At 48.3% G+C, this 26,971-nt stretch overlaps 1 protein-coding gene across 2 annotated transcripts; it reads left to right on the top strand.

Moving 5' to 3' along the window:
- On the top strand, positions 1-26,971 carry PGM1 (phosphoglucomutase 1). 2 transcript variants are annotated; one of them, XM_084266527.1, is made up of 11 exons: positions 1-300; positions 14,526-14,688; positions 14,938-15,084; positions 16,140-16,265; positions 17,243-17,433; positions 17,881-18,035; positions 19,001-19,116; positions 22,890-23,025; positions 24,209-24,392; positions 25,235-25,369; positions 26,297-26,971. In XM_084266527.1, exons 1-11 carry the CDS (start codon positions 55-57, stop codon positions 26,384-26,386), a joined length of 1,689 nt encoding a protein of 562 aa, XP_084122653.1. In that variant the 5' UTR covers positions 1-54; the 3' UTR covers positions 26,387-26,971. The 2 variants fall into 2 exon arrangements, with proteins under 2 accessions (XP_084122653.1, XP_084122652.1); XM_084266526.1 differs by lacking the exon at positions 1-300 and adding an exon at positions 10,484-11,136.

The raw sequence follows: 26,971 nt of genomic DNA, 5'->3' as shown, positions 1-26,971 counted from the left end.
CCGGCTCCGGGTCCCCCCGCCCCGGCCGCCCGGAACTCGCAGCGGCGGCCGGCCATGGTGCAGATCGTGACGGTGAAGACTAAGCCCTATGGCGACCAGAAACCCGGTACCAGCGGGCTGCGCAAGCGGGTCACGGTCTTCCAGAGCAATGCCAACTACACCGAGAACTTCATCCAGAGCATCCTGGCCACCGTGCCGCCGGCCGAGCGGCAAGCGGCCACGCTGGTGGTGGGGGGAGACGGCCGCTTCTACATGAGGGACGCCATCCAGCTCATCGTCCGCATCTCCGCTGCCAACGGGGTAAGGCTCCCTGGCATTTACCTTCTCCTCTCGGGACGGGGGGAGGGCAGATCGTACCGCCCCGGGCCGGGCCGGGGCGGCGGGGAGGGGTGTGAGCAGATGGTGACTGCAGGAAATCGCTGGCGCTTTGCGTTTCCGTGGTGTGCAAGTAAATCAGTGGATGACACATGAGCTGAGGAGGTTCAGCAGTGAAGATTTCCCGGTGGTTTTACATCCCGTTGATAACGTGCAGGGCGTTTGCCTGCGTGGAGGTGGGGAAGCAAGTGCAGCTTTCCTGTTACTGCTTTTACCTGCTTGGGGGGGAGTTGGTTTTGCCAGCTAACAGCACAAAACAGTGGCACGGTGTGCTCGTGGTGAGGTGTGCTGGGTTGGGGAGCAGTATTTCATTCCCTGCAGGGCATCTTGCTGCTGAAAGGCTTCATCCCTGTTGATTAGTCTTGGTCCTGTCACTTAGACAACCCAAGACAAGGCCAGTAGGGACAGCTGGGCTGAATCTGAATTGGCAAAGGGAGGGTATTCCCTGCATTTAGTCTTTTCCAAATGAAAACCATCTCCTCCTGGGACATCTGACTCCTGGTCAGCAGCAAGCTTTCTGCCTCACGTAGAGGGGGAGCTGAGGATGCTTGGTAGTCAGGGTCACACCTTAGGGTATAAACCTAAGCTACCTGTTTTAGCTTCCTAATGGCAATCATGTGCCTCCATGCTTTAAAGGCCTGGCTTCTTAAGAAAAAGCAATAATAATAAAATCTGGGATCTGTTTCTTTTTAAGCCAAGTAGAAATGTCTCTTTCAAGATCTGTGGTAGCTGTTCAGTTTTTAGTTCATGTCCCAGCATCCCTTAACAGCACTGGCCTTGCTGTGTGCTCCTGTGGAAGTGATGGAAAGTGCAGCCTTGCCTGATGGGAACAGCAGCAAACACTGGTTTGTTTATTTCTTCTAAGAAGGGGTTGGAGTTGCCTTGTGCAGCGTTCATGCCTGGCAGCACGCACAGACAGCTCCCTGGATCCCTGTGGATAAGCAGACTGGGATAAAGCCTTAATTTGTACAGGTTCTTGGACGTGCACCCGGGCCCTGGTGAGATGTGTCAGCCTTCCAGGCACCAAAGACTTCTCTGTCATCTGCATCTTGGCTCAATCCCAGAAGCAAGCAAGGGCCTGAAGGTGAAAAACCATGCTAGGGGGTTTGAGGGCCAGTCACTGCTTAAATCCTCCACCCTGACCATGCAGACTCTTGTGTACGTGCAGCACTAGAGTGCTGAGCTGTCTGCCAGAGTTACACAAGCAGGTCCCAAGGGTCATTTTGCCAACGGGCATTCATCTTGTAGTGTTTGGTCCACGTGAACTCTGAGTGCTGGGGTAGAAGTGGCTTTCAAGTCAGAAACCTGTTTGGGAAAGGCAAGAAAAGGAAACAGGAGGTAGAGGATAGAAACAGATGGAAGAGTAGGTGGGTTAAGAGCCAAGAAGCTAGAATACAAAGTGAGGCTTTTTACTTTAAAAGCTTTTCATTCTAAATCATTAACTTATAAAACAAGATAATGACCATGGCCTGATATAGTGTTAGACTATTGCAAGAAAAAAAAAATGGCAATATTACAGCATTATCAGTCATCTGCCAACCCAGATTCTCTCTACCTTTGTTGTAGCAGAACAGAGGCTTGGCAAACCACTGTAAAGTGTCATGAAATTACCCCAGTTCCACTCCCACCCCATAACCCTCTGAGATTCAAAGAGAACTGACAAGCCAAAAGCACTGCAAAATCATAGATCTAAGCATCCCATTTAAAAAAGAGGAGGAAAGAGACTTCATAAGGGAGCATTGAAGAGAAAAATATTGCCCAAATTCTTTAATAAATAAACAGCAAGTAAAAGCCTGAATAAGGAACCAGAAGGAGGTGCAGGATACAGGGCTGCTGAAAGCTCGATACAAGTCTGCAGGCTGAGTCTGAGTGGCTCTGGCCTAAATAAGACAGTGCCAGTGTTGCATGGCCAAACTGGAGAATGGCAAAACCACCTGGTCCCAAGAGATGGGGTAACTAAAAATAGAAAGTTTCTTTAGCAAATGCAAAATGTTGGGTTTTAATAAATTTCTGTGTGTTTTGCTTTCCTTTTCAATCAGTCAGGGGATGCTTGCTTCATGTTTTTCCTCTGTAACTGTGAGTACTAGTTCCTTAGTAGTTATTACAGTGTAGTTGAGTAAGAGCCTGTGAAAATCCTGTTTCTTCATAATAAAAGTGAAGTAACTGGAAGTCACCTACCCCTCAAAGAGAAGAATGAGCTACTTCTGTTGACTGGTAGGAAAGCATGCCACAGAACAGGGAACACGTGGTGACTCCTTCCTGGGTTTTGTCTGAGTGCAGGGGCTCTTTGAGGGGGTCTCCAGGTTCCAGCAGCCAGGTTGCTGAAAAAGACTTGATCATCTCATGCTGAGAAATATTGAGTAATGCAGAGAGAACTCCAGAGGTGGCTGCAGCATTGCCCTCTCTGCACACCTGAACTGGCAGGGCTTATTTGTCAGTGGAAAAGTGATTACAGCACATGTAAGGGCAACCAGTGTATAGGCATAGAAAGGACTTGCTTGGTTGCCAAGGTATGTTATAACAGGCTGGATTTGCTGCTGCTTGTCCTGAAGTGAGTGCTGGAAAACTGTATTTCTGGTCCTGTGGAACAAGAGGTGTTTGGATTAGTAATTTAAAATCATGTGATGATGAGATCTGGCTGACTTGCTCTCTTGAGCCACAGGAGAAACCTGAGGACCACAGTTTGTGATTGCTGGTTTTACAGTGTAAGAGGAAAGGATGCTAAAGTGAGTTTTAATTGTGTCTCCATCTAGGATGATTAATATATATTTAAGTAATCATATATGTCTAGTAACAACTCAATTTGTAACTGTGTGATTAAGGAGTGTTTATCCTATTTGTAACTTTGCATTTATACAAGTAAACTAAAGTGCAGATTGATTTGGGTTTTTTCCCTTCTCAGTTGGCACCCAGTGTAGCCTACCTGCTTCCTTTTGGTCTGTAGCACCAGGCTTCCTTGATGTTGTTCCCACATAGTTCCTGAGCCTGACTCTTTAGTTATGTGAATAAAAGCTTTAAAAGCTCCTGTCACAGCATCACCTGTCAGAGTAGGATTGTGGAGATACCTTTATATCAAAAAAGTGCCAGAATTTCAGAATTGAAGACATAAATCTTTAGCTGTAACCTGTATCTCTCACCAGGTTAAGTCACTAACACTGCCACCTGCTATTAAACAAACTTTCTGTGCCACTGGTTCCTTCTGTAATAAACAGATTTCAAAGTGCTGCAAAGTAGCAACATTCAAGCAAACTGCTTGAAGGTGTTTTGAATGCCAGGCAGTGCTTTGCATATTAAATAGTAGCCTGGTTGTGTTTTACTGCTGCAGGACAAACAGTGCTTTTGTTAGAAATACCACTCTCTACCCCACAAAGTTTGGTTTCTTGGCTTGGCTGCTGTTAACCTTTTTCCTCACTCAGTTATCCCAGGAAAAACAAGTGTTGGAGCTCTGTTGCACTGCTCAGCAGCAATTTATTTGCCATGGATCTACTTTTGTAGCTCTGTCCTTTTTTCCTTGTGCTGTTCTGCCATAACCCTGAGCCCATGTGGGTGAGCCCAGGTTAAGCAGTACAGTGCAGGGTGAGCTTGGAGACCCACACTGTGACCCCAACTAGAGTGTGCTCACATTCCCAGCCTCACCATCTCTGCTGTGGAAGGGACACAGTGGGACCAGCCTGTCTGTGATCTGCTTTGGCTCTGCTGATGGGAGGTATTCATTACTGCTCTCCTCTCTCTCAGCCTAACTTGTTTTTCTTACCTAGTTTTTAAGAAACCTGTTGCCAATGTCTCTTCTCTCTGTTCCTGTCTCTGCACAGCACTGTGCAAGCAGCCTTAGCCTTCTTCATTTACAGACCTTCATCCATTCAGCAATGGGCATTGTTGTCCTGAAGAATAGACTCCCTCAGTCCTCAGTCAGACCTTTCCTTCAAGTAAAAGCTCCTGGCATTGAAAACATCAAACTAAAGAAACCATAAAGAGAGTCATTCTAAAAAGCAGTCCCTGTGTATCACAATTTGATGCACTGATGCTAGATCTTACAAGGCTGTTAAGGAAAAACCTCAATTTCTCTTTTTTTCTTATGCTACTGCTTTTCTCAGAAGCAGAAGAGGAAATTGAGATATGATATCTGAAGTAAGGGAATAAGATACCTGCATGGGAATGCCCATGGCACATTTGGTATGTCCTGGCTTCAGGTTATGGTGGGGTTTAAAGGACAACTGTGCATGCAGCAGCTCCTAGAGCTCTGAGCTTGCTTTTACACTGGCTTAGCTTCATTTTGCCTGTGAAGTTAATTGGCTTAGGTCAGTTTTCAGTTGCAGGTTATTAAGGCAGTGGTCAGGTGATCCAGTTTCAGTGCCTTTGTGGAATTTTAAACTTTACAGTAAAGAAACTCCAGCTCAAAGGAAGAGCTAAGGAGCTTTGCAGTTAATCTCTGCAAGTCCAGCAGACAGAGTTGAAATTCATACTAGCAGGGGTTTAACTGTAATCTCCTAGGACAATGAGTCCACATAACCAGAAAGCACAGCTCTGGCTGTGCTGGTGGGGCAGCAGGATGGAGTCTAATGCCTTCTCTTTGTCATGGCAAAGTTTGGGATAGGCGAGCTGGGCTGTGTAGCTGCCACTGGTATGTGTTGTGCCAAGGCTGGGCTGCACCAGGGTCAGGAAATACACTACAGCAGAGCCTTGCCATCCTGTCATGGCTCTCTCTGAGGTAGCCAACATATTGATTAAAGTTTCAAATGCTGGACAGGAACATATCTTAGAAATAAACAGGAAGCCTGATTCCTGGGGGACCACCCCTCAGAGGGGATGCAGTCTGCTTGGGGGGGATTTTCCCCAAGGAATGACCTGGGCTTGAGCAGGTGGGGCCAGTGAAGAAGGAATGAACTTGCCCTAGAGATGAGGAAACTTGCTGGCAGTCTGCAAATGTCTGCAATGATGCTGCAGGAGGGAAGGTAACAAATCGTCCTCTGGCCTGCTGGGGATGGGGTAAGAATTAAAATTGCAGCAGTGGAGATGTAGTTTAGATGTTAGAAAGAGTTTTGGAAGCTTGAGGCTGATGAAAGGAGTGTGTTTCCTGCTTGGGAAAGCTCCAGTGAGAATGGCTTGGGTAGGTAGGTGACGCCTCCACAGCCCTTCCAGCCTATTTCCTTCTGTCCTTCAGCAGCTTTTTACCCCTGGGCCTGCAGACAGAGCTTTTCTAGCACATCCCAGCAAGTCTGCAAGAAATGGTCATGTATGTGTGTCCCCTCCCCTTCTGTCCCTGCTATCTCTGCTCTGTATAGCCACCTCACTGTCACATATCCATACAGCAGCTTGCCTCTGTATGCCTTGGACCTGCACCTCTGTCCCTGAGCCTGCAAGGCTGAGCCAGATATGTCTCTGCTCCTCATGCTAGCACCTGGCTGAGCCAGCCAGTGCCCTCCCTCTGCTCCACAACCTTGCCTGCATTTTATAATTCCTGGGGCTCAGGTGCTGGTTTCTAAGAGGATCCAGGGAAGGGGCCATCTCTCAGCAGGCTGGGGTCAGAAATCCCAGAGCATTCCCAGGTCTGCTGGAGGTAAATCAGCTGTAATCCCTCACCCATTCCCTAGTGCAGGGGCAGGACAGCAAACATCAGGGCACTCCAAGGCAACATGCAGATTTGGGTGTGCATTGAAGAGCTGACCTTTGAACAGAGACTTTCTCAATCGTGGTTGCTGGTGTGCACTTCTCTCCTGGCAAAGGGAAGGTCAGCCCCTACCTGTGTGGCTAACCCAGAGCCCATCACCTATCTGTGCACCATGCAGAGGGTGGTTTCATCTCTCACCCTGCAGAGCCCTTTCTGTGCCACCTATCTAGTTTCTCTCTTAGTTTGAACCAGGGTGCAGTGTAAGTGCAGAACAATGTGTCTTAATGGAGCAACTTGTATGCATGTGGTCACATCTATTCACACTCATGCTGTTGAGAGGGCTCCAGATAGTTTGTCTCTCTGGAATCTATACAGCAGCTTCAAAACCTAGGATTTTAGTTAATTCTTAGGGAAACAAAGAGTTTTGCAGTTGGAGCAACACTCCTGGTGTGACTAACAGGCTTTGCAGTTGTCTGTTTAGTTCACTCTGGCTCCGTTTGTCTTGGCATTGCCAAATGTCACTCAGAGCCCCTGCTGCCCGGGCTGGAGCTGTACTGGGGGAAGAAAGTGCACAGTTTTGGCAGCTGGACAGTGGGCTTGTTCAGGGCTCTTGGCACCCTCTTATGGTGAGTGTGCAGGCAGCAGTGTGGGGACTAGAACTTTTCTGTGGGCAGGAGTTAGGGAAACGTAATTTCTGTCGTAAAGAGAAGGCACAAAGTAACTGCAAAACACCTGATTTGACTTTGTTCCCTGGGGTTTTGTGCAGTGAAACTTTTTTGACTAATAGCAGAAAAATAGCATAAGGGCAATGCCCCTTGAATGGGGAGAGAGGAGTGTGAGGCACAGGAATGGGAAGAAGCTGAGAGATCCTGCTCACAGCAGAGAGAATCCTGGACCTTGGAGAAGCCTGAACCAAAGGGGATGAGAAGAGAGGGTGACTGTTCAGTCTGGCCTTTGCACATTGGGTTTTCTGTCCCCAAACATTTTGCTTGCCTGAATGTCAAAATATAAGATTGTAGCTAGGAAGAGGCCTGTGCTGAGCATGAGTCAGTGTCAGAGTGGGAGGCTGAGCGAGCCTGGCTGCCTGGTCCCAGGCTCCAGACACCCTTGGCCCCGAGTGGGTGGCAGAATGGAAAGTGGAGAGATGGGTCAGGGACCAATGGTATTGAGCCAAGAGAGGAACTGTGTGCTTTCCAGTGAAGTTTCAGCCCTCACCAACTAGCCTTGTTTGTCTTTTTATCATTAACCAAAGTCAACAGTTCATAGTTTTTAACTCTGTATGTATGTCTGAAGTGCACAACAGCAAAGAGGACTGCAGCTTAGAAAATGTCCCTGTGCAGCAGATCCACTGTTTGGAGGGGGAAACACCCTCACCAGCCTGAGGAATAAGAGACCTAGGAAATATGACCACAAGGAGAAGTTAAGGAGAGTGAGGATGTTTACTGTAGCAAGGAGAGGGCACTCAGAGTCTATATGGTAAAGGATTTTTTTTAATTTGTGAGAAGTTTTCAGGAAGAGGATTATGATCAATGTGTTTTCTGTGTCAGCTCAGGAGGACACCACTTAAGCTACAGCAAGGACACCACTTCTAACTGCAAGGCTGATTGTGCCTAGGCACAGCTTACCTGGAGAAAAAGGTTTCAAGGCCCAATTCCATCAATTTTCTGGAGGATGCCCTAAGTGTATTTGATCCTGAGGGAGCAGATGACCTGCTGAATTCCTTCCCAGGATGTAAGTGATCTGTAACTATCACAGCCATTAAACAAAGCCTCTTAGGTCAAGGATCAAATACTCCCTCCCAGGCTCTGGTCCAGACATTAAGGTGGATAGGATCCACATTTGGTGAGCTTTTTTTTTTTTTCCACCTCTCAATCTTCTGGCAAATGTGTGATCACCAACACCTATACCAGTCCAGGTTCCCAGTTCCTGGTGATATAATTTACCCAAACAGAAATACACGTGTTGTGTAATGCCCCAGGACCAGGGCCCCAAAGGTGAGGTTGATGGGACAAGGGGGAATGGATTAAAGCTAAAGGAAGGAAGGTTTAAATTAGATATTGGGGGAAGTTTTTTACAGAGAGAGTGGTGAGGGGCTGGAACAGGCTGCCCAGAGAGGTGGTGGGTGCTCCATCCCTGGGGGTGTTCAAGGCCAGATTGGATGGGGCCCTGGGCAACCTTGTGTTGCTCCAGGCCTGGAGGTTGGTGTCCCTGCCTGTGGCAAGGGGTTGGAGCTCTGTGACCCTTGGGGTCCCTTCCAACCCAGACCAGTCTGTGATTCTATGATTCTATGATGTGCCATTCCTGTCCCTGTGCTTTACATGCACCAGCTCATCACTGCATTTTATATTTTGTTTGATAGAGCACATTTCATTTTAGATAAGTGAGCATGGCACTAATAACCAACACCTTCCTCCCCAGCTTAATTTAGCTTGATTCCTCTTTCCAGGGCATGTGCACTTAATTATAAGCACAAATTCCTAAGCTTCCATAGGCCTTTTCCCTGCCAGTAAGTCCATGTGCATCTCCTCCATGCAGCCATCCTCCTGTCACTTAATGCTGCGGCATTTCTCAGCGCAGTAAGTTTATCTCACCCAGGATAAGAAGGGAAAGAGCTTGCTTAGGCCTTTTCTTGCCAGGGAAATGTCCAGTGTGAACTTCTGGTAGGTAATTTTTGGGAGCTGGGTTTTAATTTCTGTGCCACTAGAGGGAAACCTACACCTTTGCATGAAAACAGAGGGTGTCTCAGCATGGATATATAACATGCAAACCAGTTGTTTCCAGCTGCATATCCCAGGAAGTCTTGCTGTTGGTGTAAAACACCTGCTGTCCCATTTCTGCAGCACCCATGGTTCAGTGTGGTTTGGTGGGGAGAAGAGGGGAATTGGGGAATCAAATTTGGAGCCCATACAAAATAAATTGTTTCTGGGGCACTGAGAACAGTGATTTAATTCCTAGGGAATTAAACTCCCTCCCTTGGGAGCAGACACGAGAACTCACTGGGCTCCTTGGCTCCCTGGGGAACCTGGATGATGCTTTCAGAGACAAAGGCTCCACTTGACCTTCTGCAAAGGTGTTTTTCTGCCCTCAGTCATGAGGTTTCCCCTCAGTCTCATACAAATTATCCAGCTTGATTTTAATGTACTGATGAACCACTGGGAAGAAAATCTGTTGGAGTCTCCTTCTCTGGAGAGATTCCAGCCCTGTCTGGACACCCACCTGTGTGCCCTGTCCTAGGGACCCTGCTTTGGCAGGGGGTTGGACCCAACGAGCTCTGGAGGTCCCTTCCAACCCCTACAGTTCTGTGAATCTGTCAGGTTTTGGAGCACAGAGAGAATCACCACCTTGGGAAACAGTCCTGTGCATGTCTTCATAAATTGTCACAATTCAGCTGTGAGCACATCTCCTCCCCCCTGGCTTGTTAATAGTGGGACAAACTGAGTCATTACAAAGTGCATGTTCTTTAATTGCTCCAGTAATATCTAGAAATTGTTTCCAGCAGCTGGGACAGAGGACTCTTGAGTGTTACTCAAGAGGTTTGGAGGAAACTGGTTTCAATCTAGCATTCAAAAGTACCTGCCCCAGGAAGATGATACTTTGTAAAACTTTATTGGAATCTGAGTCTATTCTGTATGTCTTTAAGGGGCTCCAAAATGAATAGCTTTATGCAGGTTTTTTTCTAAAATATATAGTAATTGTTGTGTTTTTAATCACTCTGGGTGCATATACTGCCCTTGGTGAGACTTTTGTGGCTGTTCAGGTGAAACTGTTGCTCCTGTGGACTTTTCTTAGTCAAACAATGGTTGACATATTTAAAGGCTGAGTGAGCTGGGGCTGTTCAGCCTGAAGAAAAGAGGCCTGAGAGGGGATCTGATCAGTGTTTATAAATATCTGAAGGGTGGGACACAGGGGGACATAGGCAGCCTCTGCTCAGTGTCTGTGGGGACAGGACAAGGGGCGATGGGCTCAAGCTGGAGCACAGGGAGTTCCCCCCCAACCTGGGGAAGAACTTCTTCCCAGTGAGGGTGAGGGAGCCCTGGGACAGGCTGCCCAGGGGGTGTGGAGTCTCCTTCTCTGGAGAGATTCCAGCCAACCTGTGTGCCCTGTCCTAGGGACCCTGCTTGGGCAGGGGGTTGGACCCCATGAGCTCTGGAGGCCCCTTCCAACCCCTGTGATTCTGTGAGTCTGTGACCCACTGTTTATCATGAATAACATCCCTGTGCTTGAGTGGGACCCAGTGGAGCAGTTGGGTTGCCAGAGCAGGAATCCTGCAAGCAAACTGTAGGTAACAGATCTGTTACTTTCCATTTTAAGAGTGACCTTTAACTCACCAGCCTTTGCAAAATGCCCATGACTGCTGCAGCCTCACCTCCTGGGGACCTGCTGCCCTGGGGAGCGGCGTGATGGCTGGCCAGTCGCCTGGCACTGCGGGAGGATCTGCTTGGCTGGCGGAAACACTGGGCGCTCTGCCGGGCCAGCGCGTCGGTGCATCAGAGCTGAGGGCTGAGCTGCTCGCTGCTGCCCTCCCCGACTCTGCCCTGAGGGGGAACTGGATCGAGTGCCGGTGCTGGGCTCCGGTGGGTGATAGCACAGAATGGCAAGGAGCTGTGCTGATGGAGGACAGAAGATGGCAACGATGGCAGAAATCCCTTTTTCCCAGCCTTTTCAGTGAGGGACAGCGGTGTGGAATTGTGCATTCTCCCTGACATTGATCCTCCACAACAAGTGCAGGGAAACTTCTTCAGTTACAGAAGGCTCTGAGGTTCAAGGAGCTATTTTGGGTGCTCAGCAACTTCACTGAACTTCTGTCTTTCAGGTGGGCCATTGCTGGTATCGAGATTGGTTTTTGTACTTTGGTATAACTCACTTTTTTAAATGTATTTGTGTGAAAAAAGAACATGGAAGACGCTCCTCTGCCTCTCCTGACCATGCCAACAGCTCCTTACAACGACCAGAAACCAGGCACCAGTGGATTACGGAAGAAGACCTTTTATTTTGAATCCAAGATGAACTATTTGCAGAACTTTATCCAGAGTATATTTTTTTCCATAGACTTAAGAGATCGACAAGGATCTTCCATGGTAGTTGGAGGTGATGGGAGATACTTTAATAAGTCTGCAGTGGAACTGATAGTCCAAATGGCTGCTGCCAACGGGGTTGGTAAATGTTAAATGACTAAATTCCTCTAGTTGTGTAGCTGATAAATGCAGAAAGCCATAATAAACTAGTCAGTACTGAGATTTAATTTCCCCAAAGATGTTATTCAACTGCTAATAGTTAACTTTTTAAGGGAAAATCAGTTTGGTAGGAGAGAAATTGCTGGGTTTTTTCACTTTTAAGTGGTGCAGTTGGGTTAGAAGTATGTGGGAATACACATGCAGCAAAGAAAATAAATATTGCCTGGTTTTTTATGTGTTCTGGTTTGGTGTTTTGGCATGCCATAGCCTGTTGGCACCTGTGGGTTTCCTGGTCTCTCCATCAGATCCTAAAACCCCCATACTGTTAAGAAGTGAAGTAACTGGAACAGCCATGGCTCGCTGTTCCAGGGTGGCTCTGTCAGCTTTGCTCCGAGCTGCTCAGCAAATAACAAGGCAAAACACAGGATGGATTTTTTTCCTCAACAGGCAAAAGTTGTGACTGTGGGATAAGTACTTTGGGAGCCTTTGAAAACTGAAATAAGATGGGAGCTAGCAAGTGAGTGGCAGCTGTTGCCGTGACCTCTGATTGAGCTGGGAATCTGTGTTTTGGGAGCAGAAAGCAAGGCTTGTGTGGTTCATGTGCTGCAGGACTCCAGTTTTCCTTTTGCTTTTTAGGAAACAGAGACTCTGCTCTCTGTCCTTCTATCCTGGATCTCTTAGTGCAGGGCAAAACTTTATGCTGAGAGACCTGGCGTGTAGGAAGTTGACAGGAAAACTTCCCTGATGACAACAGGGTAATCTGTAATGAAGGGGGGTGGGAAGTGAGATTTACTTATTTATTAAATATACATATTTTCAGTTCTGGAAAAAAAAAATACATCTTTTGGCAGTGTAAATCAAGATATTCCTGTTAAGTGAGTGCATGGGCTGAGTAGGATTGCTGTGGGAGAGGGAAAAAATGAGGCCTGCTGCTTGGAGTGCTTGATACTAGGGCAGATTTTCTGCTGGTACTGATGAGATGAGACTGTTCTTCATGAGCTGAGAGTTTCCTCATGTGTTTCATTCCAGCATGTGACCCCTGTCTGGCTCACATCTCCTTCCACTGCTGGTTTTGCTAGTTTTCATTGATGGTTTTCATACAACCTGGCTTGATACCTGTGGCTATGAGCATTGTGCTCACTTGCTTTATGGAATAGAAGGGATGAGTCCAAGGATGTTTTCAAATACAAAAAAACCCAAGAGGAGAGCATGCATCTTCTGCTTTGAACATGCAAAATCTCTGTCTGTGTGTGGTGGAGGCAGGTGCTGCTCCTTTAATATATCAGCAGGATTCCCAAATTGTGCCAAGCACACTTGCTGTGTTAGTAGTATCACATTGTATGTTTTAAATGAGAATATTTTTGGTTAAAGGAAATGACCAAGACAGTTTGTCTGCTTAACCTGACTTGTATAAATAGAGGTGTTTCTATTCACAGCCCGTAACTGTGGCACAGTATGTAGGATTGGTGCATCTTGTGAGGCATCCTGTGCAGAAAGAGGACTGGAAGGTGTGCTGATGATGTGATGGAGCTGCAGACACCAGCCTCCTTGGCCTGGAAAACATGTTTTTGTTGTGAAAGTATCAGCCTGTGTTACTGGGAGAAGGTCTCCCTGTGTGCATCTTCGTGGGGCTTTAGGTAGTGGAAGTGTTGCCTGGTTTACTCTGAAGTGCTGTAACCCCAAAACTGCTGTACAGAGTAGGTGTGTTGGGAGCATTCTGTGAATGGCATTTCTGCATCATTACATCCTGAGATTTTTCCTGTAAGAAATTCCAGAAAATGAAAGAAGATGAAGAGTAAATTGCTCAGCACACTGGGCAACCTTTTCCAGTGGTTCCCATCAAGGATTTAGCGTTGTCTGGGTGGGGAATGACAACTGAGAACCTCTGGAAGCTGAGGACCCCCCCAGATTGGAGAGCAGCTTGTATGGAGACAGGGATTTGCTGCTTCTCCTTCCTCATTGTGGGACCAGCAATGCATGTGGTGTGTGGTGAGGATGAGCTGGGTGAGGGTTTGATGTGTTCACCCAGCTCTCCAGCAGCCACTGCAGGGTTTGGGTAAGAAACTCCCTTGCTTTGCCATTCCTCTGCAGCATCCCTTAAGCTGCACGTGAGGCCTGGCAGAGCCTTGGCACAGAGGGGCACTGTGGCTGGCAGTGACCCTCAAAGAGAAGCTGGGAATCAAAAGATGAAGTTTTAGAGAGGAGCTTCCTGGAAGCTGTGCTAATTCTTGGTGAAAGGGAAGGAGCAAGACCTGGAGGCTGGAATCAAACACGAGACAGGGTGTGAGAATGAGGGGAAAAAAGCAAAACCAGTGTAGACTGGGTTACTTCAGTGTATGGTGTGTAAGAAGCTACGCTGGCACTGTGAGGGTTGTAATACTGGCTGCTATGCCCAGCTGAAAGAAGGGCAGTCACTTTGGGTTTACAACCTGCTGGGTTGCAGTTATGCTTCCTAGAGCTTGTTTGCTCCAGGTATAGCTCTTCCAGTGGCGCCACGCTCAAAACCACGACAGCTGTAGCAGGCAATAACCCCTCAGCAGCAAAGCCAGGGCTTAGCACCAGGCAGTGCTGCAGGAGTGGAATTGCAGTCATCCAGTGCCCTGGGCTTAGCACTGGCCGTGGATCTTCAGCTTGGGAACTCTGCCTTTTGTTTTCTGGTTTATCTTGTGTTTGAATAAAATCCCTCCTCTTTACTCAGTCCTGTACAAGGTCTAATCTCCTGGGTTGATGGAGGGTAGTCTGGTATTCTTTTAAATCTCTGGCACCTCATTTGGGGGCTGTGGTAAGGAGTGTGTTCTTCCAGAAAAAATAGTCATCTTCTGGTTTATTACATGAGCTCCAGCAACTGGATCCTGATTGCCTCGTATTGCTTAGCACATTGGTCTGGATTTAATCTTGGTGATATTACCAAATATATGGGAAGGAGGTGAGTTACCCGCTGGGAGTAAGAATCTGCAGCTGGTTCCATGGGAGGAGTGATAATGTTCCACTTTTTGTTTTGTTTTGGCTTCTCTGGGTCCCATTGTGTCTTTTGAAAGCAAAGTTCAAGACTGTAGCCAAAGGGGTCCTGGGTTTGTGTTCTGCTCTCTTTTTTTTTTGGTGGCTGTTTGGATGCCTCTGGAAAGCTCAGCTCTTCAGTGGGAGCTGCCACAAAGGACAATGCTAGAGGGGCAGAACAGAGCAGGGTCAGGCGCTGACCTTGGCTCCACACAGCAGAGAGCTTCAGCATCCCAGGAAGGAGCAGCTTGCTTGCAGAGAAGCAGCACCTCTCCTGGAGGCTCTGGGTGACCCATCACCAGTGTTTGGGGGGTTTTGCTGGTTTGAGGGTTTGGGACTCACAGCAGTTTGTTTTGCTCTTTAACTTCCAGATCGGCCGCTTGGTCATCGGGCAGAATGGCATTCTCTCCACCCCAGCAGTGTCCTGCATCATCAGGAAAATCAAAGCCATTGGTGGCATCATTCTGACAGCCAGCCACAACCCTGGTGGGCCCAATGGAGATTTTGGCATTAAATTCAACACTGCTAACGGAGGTGAGGTCACTTGGTTCATCTTGCTTTCCTTTACTTCTGTTTGGCTGTTTCTTGTGTTGACCCCAAGGAATTGAATTTAACTGTCCTGATATCACAGAGATTCAGTGTCCTGAGCAGCAGGTGATACATTTGCTTCCCTCATACCCTGATACTCCTCCCCAAGGGAGGTATTCCCAGGTCTTTTGCTGAAATGCCTCTCCTGCAGCCTCATTCTTTAGCCTCTTCCCCCTTGCCCATTTTATCTTGCAGGTCCTGCTCCTGAAGGTATCACTGATAAAATATTCCAAATCAGCAAGAAAATTGAAGAGTATGCAATCTGCCCAGATCTCCAGGTGGACCTGAGCACCATTGGGAAGCAGCAGTTTGACCTGGAGAACAAATTTAAACCATTTACAGGTAAACAACTGTTCTTCCTCATGGGAAGTTTCCTTTGGGGTGGGGTTTGTGTGGACTTGCTGTGACCAGGCAAGGACATTGAGGGTTTCTGAAGGACAGGCATGGCTGTTCCAACCTCTCCTCCTCATCTCTTTGATTAGTCAAACAAGGTTCTGGTCATACTGGTGTTTATTTTCTTTTGGTTGACATTTTTCCTTGTGAAGACCCTTTAATAACACCTTTGTTTCTGTCCTACAAAAACTGGTACTTCAGTAGGTAAATCTGATCCATCAAACCTCACCAAAATCAGATTGTTTTGTCCATAAGGCTGCCATTAACAGGTGATACAGACTGATTAAAAAGATAACATTTAATCTTTGTAATTTATTTCCCCCCTATGGTTTCATGTATAACAGTTGTCTCTGTGAGTGGGAAAGCCATTCCATTTCACACATGACTTTTTGTCAGTCTTAACCAAAAGACTTCTGAAAAACACTTGCTCCAAGTATTTTTTTTTTTACCATCTCCTGCAGACCTGTGCTCATAATTTAAAAAAATTAAAATATTATAAAAACTGGTGTTTCAGCCCTGGTTTCTGTATGGTGGGATTTTTTGTTAATGGGGTTTTCATGACTCTGGCTTTTATATTGCCAGAAGTGCAACTTTTTTTGAACTATCAGGTGCATGGTTCCCACTGACCTTGGTGGAAATTGGAGATCTGCTTTTATATATCTATTTTTTTTTCTCTCTTTTCCTTTAATCCCACTCTCCAGGTAAGTGGAGGGGGACAGAGCCCTCAAGTCCAGGGAGCTGTAAGTGGGAACAGCATTTGTCTTAAGGGTTTTGTTTGTCCATTTGGTCTGTAACCCAATTAGCAGTGACAGCCTGTAATAAACTTCTTACTATAGGGTCATTATTACTGGCTTTCTGAACTGATTCTGTGGGCTGCTGTCTGCAGAGCCCAGACCCTTTGCACTAAGGACTGTCAGCACAGTGCTGTGTGTAGCAACATTACTTCTCTACTACAAACATTTCAGACCCTGAGAGTGGATCTCTGTGTGCTTTATTTATTCCAGTGGAAATTGTGGACTCTGTAGAAGCTTATGCAAACATGCTGAGGAACATCTTTGACTTCAATGCGCTGAAGGAGCTGCTTTCAGGGAAGAACCACCTCAAGATTCGCATCGATGCCATGCACGGAGGTACGCTGGGCTCGGGGTGTTGGGAGGGGCTGGGTGTCCACAGGGATTTGCCACCTACTTCAGAGAAAGCTTTTTTTCCTGGGATTGATGTCCATCACTTGTAAACTTCTTATTTCTTTTGTTACATATCACACCTCTCTTTTTTTCAGGCAAACCTATTATGGCTTTACACTGTTTTCTTTTGCCAAATGTTTTGATTTGGGAATTGACCTAGAGCAGAGGTATCAGTGGGGCTTGGCAGGGGGGGTGTATGGCTCACATGTCAATCCACATTGACAGGCAGAGGAGGTTAGGATGCCCTGGTAGCCTTTATATCCATCAGTGTCCCACAAGAGATCACAGCAGTTAAGCAAAGATGTGCTCATAGATACTTGAGTACCAAATTGTGGGACCATTAATTAATATAAATTAATACATAAGCCAAGCTTATGAGTCTCACCTGATGTTTTCAGGGGCACACTAGAATCATAGAATCATAGAATGGTCTGGGTTGGAAGGGACCCCAAGGATCATAGAGCTCCAACCCCCCTACCTGCTTATTTTTCACTGTCTAGATCTCTGGTGTGTGAGAGCAGTAAATCCTGTAGTGCTGCTGGGTGTCTGTGAATCACACACATGTTTGGGGCTGCCGTGCGAACACCTCGGTGCACAAACCCGTCACAGCAGGGTCCTGGCTCACGTGCTGAGCCCCTGGCATGGGCTCATCCTCCCTTTTAAACCCACAAATGGTCTCACTTATTTAGTGGGCCAGCCCTTCAGCTGGAAATCTTGATTTGGCAAGAGCTCAGGTGCCTGGATGGATCTGGCTTGAGCACACCTATGTGCTGCTGGGGGCTTTTGATGTGAGTGCTTGTGCTTTAGCACCATCAGCCATATAAAGTGACCCAAACTGAGCAGACAGGAGGCTGAGGTGGCTGGTGCAGAGCTGCCTGAGGACAGACACTGACTCGTTTCCTCTCCATGTTTTGCCACCACAGTTGTGGGCCCTTATGTAAAAAAGATCCTGTGTGAGGAGCTTGGAGCCCCAGCAAATTCAGCTGTGAACTGCACCCCATTAGAGGACTTCGGTGGCCACCATCCTGACCCCAACTTAACCTATGCTGCTGACCTGGTCCAGACCATGAAGACAGGAGAGTACGACTTTGGAGCTGCCTTTGATGGAGATGGGGTAAATGGGCTGTTCTGGTCAGCTGTGGGGGGCTGACTGCTTAGCTGCTTTCAAGCAGAGGAGGAAAAAAAGTGAAGAGTTGGGGTTTTTTTCTCCCCTTCTCCCTTCTATAATTGTGAATGAAAGCAAACCACTCGCTGCACTTTGCCACTGCACTTTGCCACTGCAGCAAGTTAGCTACTGTGTTAATAATAAAGTCCAAACTCTATTTAAATAGCTGTAAAGGCTGTGAAAAATCAGCAGGTAGGTGGAATATTATACAGGTGTTGCTGTTTAACTTTTCCAAACCTCTGTATTTATTTCAGTGAGGTCAAAAAAAAAAAAACCAAACCTCTCTGTGAGTTGTTGGGTTTATAGGCTGTGCCTGCCAAGTGGAACAGCTTTTGCCACCACAGCCTTTTTGTGCTGAGCTGGGATCAGAGCTGTTTTCTCTCTTCTCTTCCCCAGGATCGCAACATGATTCTTGGGAAACACGGCTTCTTCGTGAACCCCTCCGACTCCGTCGCCGTCATCGCTGCCAACATCTTCAGCATCCCTTATTTCCAGCAGACTGGAGTCCGTGGCTTCGCCAGGAGCATGCCCACCAGTGGGGCTCTTGATAGGTAGCATCGACTTCTGTGTATGGTGGTGGAGGGGAGCCTGGAAATGGAGAGGGACCATCCTTTTTTTGGTGATTTAACCCGTGTCTGTAGTGGGGAGCGAGTGCGTGGTCTGCCTGAAGGGTGAAGCAGTGCCAGGGCTGTGGTGGGCTGGCTGCCAGGCCAGGCAGGGAGGTTTAATGAATTAAATCCGGTTTTGGGGACGTGGCTCTGCTCTTGGCTCTTTCTCTTCTTTACAGATGAGCCCAAACAAATGAACCTCCCCAGCTTTAGTGATACTTTATTGGTTAAATGCTTAAATTTGTTCTTCAGTTGCGCATCCCACCCATGTCCAGTTCTGGGCTCCCTGGAATAAAAAAAGCCAGGGATCTCCTGGAGAGAGTCCAGAGGAGATGATTAAAGGCCTGGAGCATCTCCTCTGTGAGGAAAGGCTGAGTGAGCTGGGGCTGTTCAGCCTGGAGGAAAGAAGCCTGAGAGGGGATCTTATTAATGTTTAAAAATATCTGAAGTATGGGATGCAGGGGGAAATGGCCAGCCCCTTTTCAGTGTCTGTGGGGACAGGACAAGGGGCAATGGCTGCAAGTTGGAGCATAGGAAGAACTTTTACTCAGTGAGGGTGAGGGAGCCCTGGGACAGGCTGCCCAGGGGGTGTGGAGTCTCCTTCTCTGGAGAGATTCCAGCCCTGTCTGGACGCCAACCTGTGTGCCCTGTCGTAGGGACCCTGCTTTAGCAGGGGGTTGGACCCCATGGGCTCTGGAGGTCCCTTCCCACCCCTGTGATTCTGTGATAAAACAGAGGATTGCTGTACTCTGAATTGTTCACTGTAAAAAAAAAACCCAAGGCATGACCTGCCTTCAGTGTTACCCCCAAAGAGAAGCTTGGTAGCAACCAAAGCTCTGACTGCAGTAGTTCCCATGGGAGCACTAAGACTCCAGCTGTGATGTGACTTTGCCTTCTTACCTTTGAAGGGTGGCCCACGCTACAAAGATCGCTCTGTATGAAACTCCAACTGGCTGGAAGTTCTTTGGAAACCTGATGGATGCAAACAAACTGTCTCTGTGTGGAGAGGAAAGTTTTGGTACTGGTAAGTCAGCATTCCTGATTGTATTATTGCTCCTCTTAATTCTTTATTGAGCTGGGTATCTTGGGATTTATCCTTTATATGGAGCTGTTATTGCTTGAAAAGCATGATAAAACAAAGCTTGCAAGAATCACTGGTGGAAATGGACACAATGCTACAAGTTTTGTCAGGCAAGAGCTAGTTCTCCTTTCAGTTATTTAGGAATATGTAGATGTGCAGGAAGTTTAAGGGCCTCTTTACTAGCCCGGTCACTGAGTCTATGGGGATTAAGTGCAGTGTTAAATGTATTTTTCAACTCTTGGTGGCCAGGAAAACCTTCTAAATGTTTTCATTTCTGGCAAGAAATATGGTTTGGAGCATGCAGTTTTATTAGGGAAGGTTTCAGGTCACTATTAAATCTCTGAGCTTAATAGGGCCCTCATTTTCCTGGTCTGAAAACAAGGTATGATTTATAAAGTTTAAATTAACACTTGCCTTTGAACAGCCTAAGCAAGTTATTAGGTTACTGAGAAACAAAGTGAACATCTTAAGGAATTTACTAGGGGTGTGCACGTGACACATGACTATTATTTGTGCAGGGAAGTTAAAGTGAGCAGATTTCCCAAAACACACAGTGTTCCCAGGAGGCCTCAGCACTTTGAGCTCTCCCATGGCATCTCCAACGTGGTTTTAATGTCCTGACTGTGGAAACGGGACCTTCCCTCCATGCAGGAGGTCAGCACCTATTTGATACCCAGAGGCTGAGTTTTATCTGGTCTGAATTCTCCCTGAGATGATGTTTTTCCTTGTTTTCCCCCTTTCTCCAAAGACTTTTGAAGCCTGGGGGTGGCTGGTAGGATACACGTGAAGTGAGGTTGGATGATTTCAGGCTCCAACCTTGGGTGCTTTCATTCCACCACCCCACATTTGAGCAAAGGATTTTTAGCCTGTGCTTGGGTGTCTCACAGAGCAGGGATGGCTTTCAATCCCAAAAGGCTTTGTGGAGCTGGGATACAGACTGGCACGAAGGGATTACTCCAGCACTTCTGTAGCTGAAGGAATGGCATCACAGACTGGCTGAAACCAGATTGCTGTGGGCCTGAAGCAGGCTTCAGCAGCAGTATTTTGCATTCAGATGCTCTTCTGATACACAGGATTTGGCCTTGGGGGGGCAGGAAAGGGGAAAGCCTGGAAAAAAAATGGTAACTCTGCAAAGAAATCTTGAAGTAAATCGTGAGTAAAGAAAGAATTTGGAGTTTTGCCCTGAATTATTTCAGTGTGTGTAAAGTTTATGTCCTGGAGTTGGGCCGACAAGAGGGCACCAGCATTTCAGTAAATAAATAAAAACAAAAAGCAGCAAATGATTCATGGGACTGCTGATAGGAGAGGGTCTCTAATGAGCAGCTCTCCCAAATTGTTTCCATCTTTTATTGTATGAGGAATGAGCTCATAGTTACTCTCCAGCCCCCAATAGGTAAATGACTCTACATCACAACTAAAAGTGACTGATTCCATTTGCAGTAGGGGCCAAGGGAAAGTTTGGGGGTTTTGGCCACACAGCATCACGTCCGAGTGGGCAGGAACTGGGGCAGTTTTGGGGCGGGGGGGGGATGTTTGACAAGACTGATTAAGAAAGGGCCCAGGAATGTTGGACACCCCTGTGTGTCCCCCTGCAACGCAGAGGGGGTTTGCCCATCTGGCAAACACGCTTTAGGGACTGAAAAGGGGTAAGGAAAGTTGTTTGATAGTAAGTTAATGAGTTGTTTGGAGCTGGACAGAATGGGAGTGCTGAAGGGGAGAGAGGTGAAGGAGCAGCCAAATAGACCCAGTAAAAATTGAAACAAACTGTGACCCGGTGGGACTGGAGTCCAGGAGCAATTAGAGTAATGTGACATGACAGAACTCCTGCTCTGCTTTCGTGGGTATTTTATTCCAGCAATAAGTTGATACATCACATGGGACTCCTGTTTGTTTAGCATTCCTCTCCATCACCTCTGCACAGCTCTCTCCACCGTAAAGGACCATGAGGATAATTTATCGCTGCGGCCACAATGGTGGGATTTGTGTGAAGCACCACCCCACCCCTGCCCCAGCCCCCAGCCTTTCTCCCCAGGCGACTGCCCGCTCTGGCAGCTCTTGAGAGGGGGGAAGTGGCAGCTCTGGAGTGCTCTCTGCATTAGCAGGCGTATCCTGCCTCCTTGGGATGCCATTAGGACCTGTTGGGAGGCTTTTTGGAGCTCAAAGGATAAAACTCCGAAGCTGTGCATCTGGGGCACAGGCTGGCTTGGCTGTATTCTGGGCTGCCACTTGATCCCCTGTTTTAATTTAGGTGTTCAGGGTGCTGTCCAAGTTGCAAAACCCTCTTGGGTTTCCCGAGGTCTTGGGTGCGGTGCGGTCCCACCACGCCGCTGGCAGCCCCTCTCCAGCCTGCTCCTAGGGCAAGGCTGGCTGGCCCCTGATGGCTTCTGATTCCACAGCACTTGCTTTGCAGGAATCCTCTGGTAGACAAATTGGGGTCTGTCCCAGCCTTTGAGTGCCCAGCACATGGGAGTGAGAGCAGGCCTCTCCTGGCTTCTGCACATGGAGCTCTGTGGAGAAGGACCTGGGGGTCCTGGTGGGTGACAGGGTGGCCAGCAGTGTGCCCTGGGGGCTGAGAGAGACAATGGGATCCTGGGGGCATCAGGAGGAGTGTGGGCAGTAGGTCACAGGAGGGGATCCTCCCCCTCTGCTCTGCCCTGCTCAGGCCCCACCTGGAGTGTTGTGTCCAGTGCTGGGCTCCCTGGGATCAAACAGCCAGGGATCTCCTGGAGAGAGACCAGAGGAGGGACAGAGATGCTGAAGGGCCTGGAGCATCTCTCCTGTGAGGAAAGGCTGAGGGAGCTGGGGCTGTTCAGCCTGCAGAGAAGAAGCCTGAGAGGGGATCTGATCAGTGTTTATCAATAGCTGAAGGGTGGGACACAGGGGGACATGGGCAGCCTCTGCTCAGTGTCTGTGGGGACAGGACAAGGGGTGATGGCATCAAGTTGGAGCACAGGGAGTTCCCCCCCAATGTGGGGAAGAACTTCTTCCCAGTGAGGGTGAGGGAGCCCTGGGACAGGCTGCCCAGGGGGTGTGGAGTCTCCTTCTCTGGAGAGGTTCCAGCCCCTGTCCTAGGGACCCTACTTTGGCAGAGGGTTGGACCCCATGGGCTCTGGAGGGCCCTTCCAACCCCTGTGATCCTGTGAAGTCGCTCCTCACACTGCCATTTGCCATCCAAGAAGCTGTTCCTCTCGCTGCTGCAGCGTCGTGTCGGAGCCGTGAGGGTTTGGCTTCCTCAGGGAGGGCTGACATTTGTCTTGGTGCTCAGCCAGAATATGTGCTGATCTGAGTATGCAGGTTTGGCAGGCAGCGCGTGACAGCTGCTTTGAAGAGGTTGATGTTAGTCCTTCCTGAGCTGCTCCTTTGCCTCTGCCTTTTTTTTAATGACCTTCTTACTGCACATTCCCTGTTACCTCCTTGGGAACGGAATTAAGGATCTGTGAACAATGAGAGTGTGTGTGTGTGTGTGTGTGTGTGTGTGTGTGTGTGTGTGTGTGTGTGTGTTAAAAGGGGCTGAATGGTTTCCTTGGGCTGTAGCTAAAAGCAGATGATATCTTGAACTGTTTTAACGATCCAGCAGGGATGGAGCTCGTGCAATGCCTTCCATTTGTGAGCTTGTACAGCTGCCAGCTGGCTGGAGGAGACAAGACAAGGTAGGGCTGGACACAGACCATCCCGTGAAAGGAGGTGGGAAATGTGTCTGCTGTGGCTCTCTGCAGGCTCTGACCACATCCGTGAGAAGGACGGGCTGTGGGCTGTCCTGGCTTGGCTGTCCATCCTGGCCACCCGCAAGCAGAGCGTGGAGGACATCATGAAGGATCACTGGCAGAAGTATGGCAGGAACTTCTTCACCAGGTGGGGAAAGTGCTCCTGGTGCCTCACACTTACCTCTGCCCTGCGTTCCACCCTCCAAGGTCACAGCCCCAAGCGCTGACAGGCACCAGCCTGTGCTACCACAGTGCTGATGTGTCTCATTACACTTGCTGTTCTGTCCTGTTGTGGCAATTTAAAGCTCCCTGAGCTCTTTGTGGCAGCACACAACATATCTGGGTTAAATAAAAGAGTGGGTGTTCACCTGAACCTTTCAGTTCAGGATTTACTCTGAACACAAATCTAGTAAGTATCAGAGTCTGCAAAGTGCCTGTTGTATACACAAGGTGTCTTCTTTTCTTCAAAGGGAGATATGTTTTTCTTCCTACAAGAGTCTTTTGCCACCAGAACAGCACATTGCTTGTAACCACAAATCACATGTTAACTTATATCTTCGGTGTCTTGCTGAATGGATGCCCAGCTCCTGGGCTGTTATTTACCTGGCTGCGTTTCTGTCCAGTCCCCAAATTTAATTTAAACTGCAGTAGACATGGAGGTTGAAGAGGGAAGGGGTGAAAAATGACCTGCTTACAGCAGAGGTGGGAATGCTGTCTGGAGTGAAAGCATTAGGCAGCAATCTTTCAGCTTGGAAGACCTACATGGAAACTCTCTCTCAAACTGCCAAATGAAAGATTTTGAGATTTCCTCCTTTTTTATTTTCCCCTTTCTTTTTCCACTCCCCCTTCCTCCCCCACCAGAAAGCCAGCACCCATCCACCCACCTGAGGCACTGAAACCCCTGGAAAAAGAGCCTAGACTAAAAAGGCAGACTTGTTGCACTGGAGGTATGGCTGCATAGCAAGCTGAGTGCAGTGGCAGGCAGGTTATCATGAGGAACCTGCTGAGATCCCATCACAGAATTAGAATGAATCCCTTGGAGTCAGCGTGGTTGGATTCTGGCCCTGTCTTCATTACACCTGGAGCAAGGCAGCCCAGCCTGTCCTTTCATCTCTGCTGACACCAAATGCCAGTGATAAGCTGCAGTGTGTCCCAGGGATTTCTGTTAGATCCCAGCTGTGGTGCTGCACAGACTCTCCCCTCTTCTCCCCCTGTCCTCTCCTCCAGGAAGGGAGTAGATAACACAGATGGGACAGGCAGCAGTGTTTAAACAAGGGCATCCCAAACCCTGCTACTCATTGCAGCCTTCCCTTCCTAACCTTTGTTTGTAGATACGACTATGAAGAGGTGGACGCAGATGCAGCCAACAAAATGATGAAGGATTTGGAGACTGTGATGTTTGACCGCTCCTTTGTGGGGAAGCAGTTGTCATCTGGTGACAAAGTCTACACGGTGGAGAAAGCTGATAATTTTGAGTACAACGATCCTGTGGATGGAAGTGTCTCCAGAAACCAGGTGGGCACAGCCTCGCCCAGGCTGAATGTGACCTCAGGAGGGGTGTTGTGCTCTGTATTTTGGGCTTAATCTTTGTCCCCTGTGCTTGCACCTGCTTTGAAGCCCAACATTACAGTTGTCCCTTGGAAAAAAAGTAAATTCTGCCCTGTGTTTGCTGGTGGGATCCTGCCCTGTGTGAGGGAAGTCGCTGCCTTGGAGAGGGAAGGGTCTGGAGTCTGTCTCATCTTGCCTCCAGTGAATCCTCCTTGGATGCACTGGTGTGTGCTTGAGCTGCCGGCCCTCCTTGAGTGCTCATCCCCAGAAGGACCCCCAGCTGTGCTGAGCAGTGAAAAGGGGAGACTGAGTTCCAGGCTCCTCAAGTCCTGGGGTATGATGTACATGTGAGGTGAGTAACCTGTCCCTGGAGGTGATTGAAATGAAACCGACCTGTAGCTGGACTGCTTTGACAGCCCAGTGTGGGGAGGAGTAATGGAGGAGTCCCGCAGGAACGATTGCCTTGCTGTGGGATGACAGGAGTGGTTGTGGAAGAGCAGTGGGTTTGTAGTGCTGTGCCTGGCAGAGAATCCATCCCTGGCTCTTGTTTCAGAGCAAGTGCTGGGATGAGGGAGCAACGTGCTTTGTGTGCTGGAGCTTTAGTGTGTTCTCCAGCGTGGGGTGGGAGTGACACGAGCTCCCCAGGTGTGGGGAGAGGATAACAGAGGAGCCTTCTGCAGCTGCCTGAGGAGTGGGAGCTCCGGGATTGTGCTGGCGAGCCGTGGCCACGCTGGGTCTTGTGGAAAAGACCTTGGGAACCCAAGAAGCACATAGCTGAGAGGCTTTTCTCCTCCCTTCTCTCTGACCAGGGCTTGCGGCTCATCTTCTCCGATGGCTCCCGCATCATCTTCAGACTAAGCGGTACTGGGAGCGCTGGAGCAACCGTGCGGCTGTACATCGACAGCTATGAGAAGGATGCTCAGAAGATACACGAAGACCCCCAGGTAAGTGTTGCATCCCAGTTGTGGCACCACTGGCTCCCAACCATCCTAAAATGCTTAACTCTGCTGAGCATCACTTGCTTCGGGGCTGTGTGGAGGTGCTGGCTGTGTTGGATGGGAAGCAGGTGGTTTGGTATCACTAATCCCAGTCTAAATAGATTAATAAAAACAAAGCTCTGTGTAAAACAAGTGTTACTTACTCCAAATCCCTCATGGCTGCTCCCGCAATCACACACTGCTTTTCCTGCTGCTCTGTACCATCTGTGGTGGGTTGCAGGAGAGGGAAGGCACTGTTTCAGTCTTAACTGATCTTTGAATTGAAATGTTGCATGGCTAGGGATAGAATGAGCTCATTCCTGTACCAAATTTGGGATATACTCACTCAAAACAAATAAATGGGGGTAAAAGGCTGCAGTTGTGTAAGGTGACACTCACCTGTTCTGCACTGGGCTTAATACATGTTATTTCCAGTGTCATTTAAAAATGCTGTTGACTCCTCATGTGGGCCCTGGATGGAAGAGTCCTCGTTTTATATTCCCCCAGCAAAGCATCTTCAAACTTCTTCTGTGTAACAAACTGTGCCGCTATTGACAAAGGGTTAAAAACTCCCAAACCCCAAGAGGCACAGACTAAACTTAGGGTTTAACTGTCCTGTGCTGGTGGGGTAATGGGGTTCATTGTACAGCACAGTGAGGGTGGTGGCAGCAACGCCAGAGCTGTGCCTGGGTTTCCTCTCTGAACCTATGTGTGGTTGTAACACAGCACCCCTCAGCACGCTGTTCCTCTCACTGGAACCACAGCTCCCTTTGAGCAGCGGTTCGGAGCTCTGGGTGTCCTGGGCTGACACCTGCGCGGGAGGGGAGGACGCGGCGTCCGCAGGTTGCGCGTGCTGCTCGCTGCCCTTCTGAGCCATCTCCTTCCTCTCTGCAGGTGATGTTGGCACCTCTCATTTCTATTGCACTGAAACTCTCCCAGCTTCACGAACGAACCGGCCGCACCGGTCCCACCGTCATTACATAAAGGCTTGAGGAGGCACCGTGCTGGAGCGCGCACCGAGTGAAGGAACTCAGCCTGGCTCCCCTTTCTGTGTCAAATCTGTCTCTAAAAGAGGAATATTCATTTTACCCCTGTGTTTAAGAACACTATGGAACTGCTAAAGATAGATGATAAACCCTGGCCCCACCGACACGTTGCTGTGCTGCTTTTCTGCCTCACGCAGCGCTGCTGGCAATCGGCGTGGGGTGCCCGGTAGCACAGCCCTTTGGGTGTAGCATATGTATTTCCCCCCCCCAATCCTTCTTAAACAAAAGGCTCTAGAAATAACAGAGAGACATAAAATTGTTCAATAATCCAGAGGGAGTTTCTGTCCTGGAAACTTTCCTGGAAAGGAAGTGCAAATGCTTTAATACATAGTCTTTTAAAGGAGATGTCTCTGAGTGAGCCAGGGCTGTGTATTGAGGCTGAGTGTTTCTGGCTTACGTGGATTTTTCCCTTTCAAAAATAAATTATGTAAATTGATCTCTAAAGAAAAACCCCACAACAAACCCTCCTCACAGAATGAGCAGTAACAAGCGTTGCAGGATATTAAAGTAATATGAGCTACAA

This window comes from Gallinula chloropus (genome assembly GCF_964237585.1).
Source record: "Gallinula chloropus genome assembly, chromosome: 6".
In the NCBI taxonomy this organism is placed as follows: Eukaryota; Metazoa; Chordata; class Aves; order Gruiformes; family Rallidae; genus Gallinula; species Gallinula chloropus.
Note: the sequence above shows the minus strand (reverse complement) of the source record. Positions and strands in the feature narration are given on the sequence as shown.

What these genes read in the sequence shown, in the direction of transcription:
- PGM1 (XM_084266526.1), top strand. Translation starts at nt 10,879, where the DNA reads ATGGAAGACGCTCCTCTGCCTCTCCTGACCATGCCAACAGCTCCTTAC. An exon ending in AAATGGCTGCTGCCAACGGG is followed by an intron (nt 11,137 to 14,525) that starts GTTGGTAAATGT and finishes TTTAACTTCCAG; the next exon opens with ATCGGCCGCTTGGTCATCGG. An exon ending in ATTCAACACTGCTAACGGAG is followed by an intron (nt 14,689 to 14,937) that starts GTGAGGTCACTT and finishes TTTATCTTGCAG; the next exon opens with GTCCTGCTCCTGAAGGTATC.